This window comes from Balaenoptera musculus, chromosome 8, assembly GCF_009873245.2.
Source record: "Balaenoptera musculus isolate JJ_BM4_2016_0621 chromosome 8, mBalMus1.pri.v3, whole genome shotgun sequence".
Taxonomy (NCBI): domain Eukaryota; kingdom Metazoa; phylum Chordata; class Mammalia; order Artiodactyla; family Balaenopteridae; genus Balaenoptera; species Balaenoptera musculus.
This window is the reverse complement of record NC_045792.1, coordinates 109,933,681-109,936,394: the sequence shown is the minus strand read 5'-3', so window position 1 is coordinate 109,936,394 and position 2,714 is coordinate 109,933,681. Positions and strand designations below refer to the sequence as shown.

The 2,714-nt window shown below is 59.1% G+C and overlaps 1 protein-coding gene across 1 annotated transcript; it reads right to left on the bottom strand.

Moving 5' to 3' along the window:
* Window positions 1–801, bottom strand: SCT (secretin). The gene is made up of 4 exons (XM_036859468.1): window positions 707–801; window positions 515–616; window positions 342–434; window positions 1–124 (listed from the first exon to the last, which is right to left on the bottom strand). The coding sequence occupies exons 1-4, from the start codon at window positions 799–801 to the stop codon at window positions 1–3; spliced, it is 414 nt and encodes a 137-aa protein (XP_036715363.1).
* Between the last annotated feature and the right edge of the window lie 1,913 nt (window positions 802–2,714).

Below are 2,714 nucleotides of genomic sequence, written 5' to 3'. Positions count from 1 at the left end.
TCAGGGCCTCATCTGCATCCCCTCAGCAGCAGGGATGGCCGGCTCCGACAGCATGACCCCAGCTCTCAGTCCAAGAGGCACCTGGGGAGACCAGGCCTGATCCCCGGGGGGCCTCAGGGGCATCCTGCAGAGACAGCCAGGTTAGGGGTTGGGGGCTTGGTGCTGGAGACCGCTGCCCACCTGGCGAAACTGGGCCTTCTCTGGTCACCAGCGCTGACGGTTTCACCCTCCCAGACCCCTGGGCCATTGCTGTGTCCAGTTGTGCCCGGGACCTAGGGTGCCCCAGGGAGGGAGGCTATGGGGCAGGGGATGGGGGCTGGGGGGCTGGGGCTGGTGCTCACCAGGCCTGCAGGGTGGGCGCGTCCGACCACAGCAGGCAGAGGTGGCCCTCCGCAGAGTTGGTCCAGGCTGTGCTGTTCTCTGTGTCCTGCTCGCTGCTCCCCACCCCAAGTCTGAGTTAGTCTGGAGTTGGGGAGCCCCCCTGGCAGGTCCCCCCCGTCCCGCCGCCCCTCACCTGCGCTTCCCCACCAGGCCCTGCAGCAGCCGCTGCAGCCGCGCGCTCTCCCGCAGGCGGCTGAGCTCGCTGGTGAAAGTCCCGTCCGAGTGTCGCGGGGCCCTGCGGAGGGGACGCGGAGGGGGCCGCGGGGGGTCAGGGCCGGGGCGGGATGGGGGCGGGCGGGCGCGGGCCCCGGGGCCGCGGGCTCACCTGGGGGGCGCGGGGCGCGCGGCGCAGCCCCGGAGCGGCGGCGGCGGCGGCAGCAGCACTAGCAGCAGCAGCAGCAGCAGGGCCCGCGTGGCCATGGTGGGCGCCGGGCGGGGGCTGAGCGGCCGTCGGGCCGCGGCCGCTTTATAGCGGCGCCCGGGAGCGGGAGCCCGAGCGGGGCGGGCGGGGGTCAGCGCCGCCCCGGCTCCGCGCCGCCCGAGCCGCGCCCCATCGATCGCGCGGGAAGGTCAGGGCCGCCCCCCCAGCTGTCGCCCCGGCCGCCCGCCCGCCCCCACCGCCGCGGTGGCGCCCCTCGGCGGGCCGGCTGGGGTTGGGCGACCGGGGACAAGGGGACCCCCGCTGGGGCGGCGGGCGGGACCTGCGGGGGGTCGGCCCGTGCAGTGACCTTTCCCAGTCGCCGGGCGCGGGGGTCGGGGGAGCGGCGGGCAGGTGGGGCGGGGGGTGGGGGGTGGGGGTGGGGGTGGGGACGGGGCTGATGCCGCGCAAGACCCGGGCCTGGGGCGCCTTGGCCTTTGGGTGCATTTTTGGAGGCGGGAGACCTGAGCCTGCTTCCGGCCTTTTACAGCCAGCACCCATGAAATCCTTACACATAAATTACAAATCGAGTAAGGGGACTTCTTATAAACCAGTAGTTCTTGTGTTAAACTTTATATGCATTTTAAAGATAATTAGTAGACTTTCTTTAGAGCAGTTTTAGGGTTACGGAAGAATGGAGCTGAAAGTACAGGAGCTCACACACGCACGTGCCCAGCCTCCCCAGCACCAGGCATTAGTTTGGGACATTCGTTACAATTGATGAACCAGTATTGTACATTATTATTAACTAAACCCATGATTTACAGTATGGTTCACCTTGGTGTTGTACATTCTGTGGGTTTTGACAAATGTACGATGACACGAGTCTGCTATTGTAGATAGTACCACCCAGGGCCCTGCCCTAAAAATCCCCTGCTCGCCAGCTGTTCACCCCTCCATCATCAGCCCCTGATCTTTTCACTGTCTCCATAGTTTTACCTTTTCCAGAATGTCATAGGGTTGGAAGCATACAGTCTGTGGCCTTTTCCTATTGGCTCCTTTCACTTAGTTATATGCATTTAAGGTTCCTCCATGCCTTGTCATGGCCTGATAGCTCATTCCTTTTTAGTGCTGAATAATATTTCATTGTCCGATGGACCACAGTTTATTTATCCACTCACCTATTAAAGGACATCTTTGCTGCTTCCAAGTTTTGACAATTATGAATAAAGCTGTTGTAAGCATCTGTGTGCAGGTTTCTGTGTGGACATAAGTTTTCAGCTCCTTTGGGTAAACACCAAGGACCATGATTGCTGGATCCCATGGTAAGATTATGGTTTGCTTTATAGGAAAGCAGCAGACTGTCTTCCAAAGTGGCTGCACCGTTTTGCATTCACACCAGGGCGTGTGTAGTGGTATATCATTGTTGTTTTCTGTACATGTATTTGCAACAGCTGCTGTGGCCTCTTCTTGCACAAATTTGGCAAATTAAAACCCCTAAACTTTTTTTTTATTTTTTATTTTTTTTTATTTTTGGATGTGTTGGGTCTTCATTTCTGTGCGAGGGCTTTCTCTAGTTGCGGCAAGCGGGGGCCACTCTTCATCGCGGCGCACGGGCCTCTCACTATCGCGCCCTCTCTTGTTGCGGAGCACAGGCTCCAGACACGCAGGCTCAGTAGTTGTGGCTCACGGGCCCAGTTGCTCCGCGGCATGTGGTATCTTCCCAGACCAGGGCTTGAACCCGTGTCGCCTGCATTGGCAGGCGGATTCTCAACCACTGCGCCACCAGGGAAGCCCCAAAACCCCTAAACTTTAACAACATTGACCGATTAATGACATTCATGAGAACACTCAAAATTCTGAGTAGTCGTTTAACCAGTCAGATGTCTTAGCACCTCAAACACTTAAGTGACCAGGCAGATCTTCATAGGAAAGATCTTCCTAGTAAAAAAAATTTTTGCATGCAGTAAAACTG

Excerpts from the sequence above, each read along its gene's own strand:
- SCT (XM_036859468.1), bottom strand. The coding sequence starts at position 801 with ATGGCCACGCGGGCCCTGCTGCTGCTGCTGCTGCTAGTGCTGCTGCCG. Across the intron at positions 435-514 it reads GGCCTGGTGGGGAAGCGCAG|CGAGCAGGACACAGAGAACA; the intron begins GTGAGGGGCGGC and ends GGTGGGGAGCAG. Across the intron at positions 125-341 it reads GCGCCCACCCTGCAGGCCTG|GATGCCCCTGAGGCCCCCCG; the intron begins GTGAGCACCAGC and ends CTGTCTCTGCAG.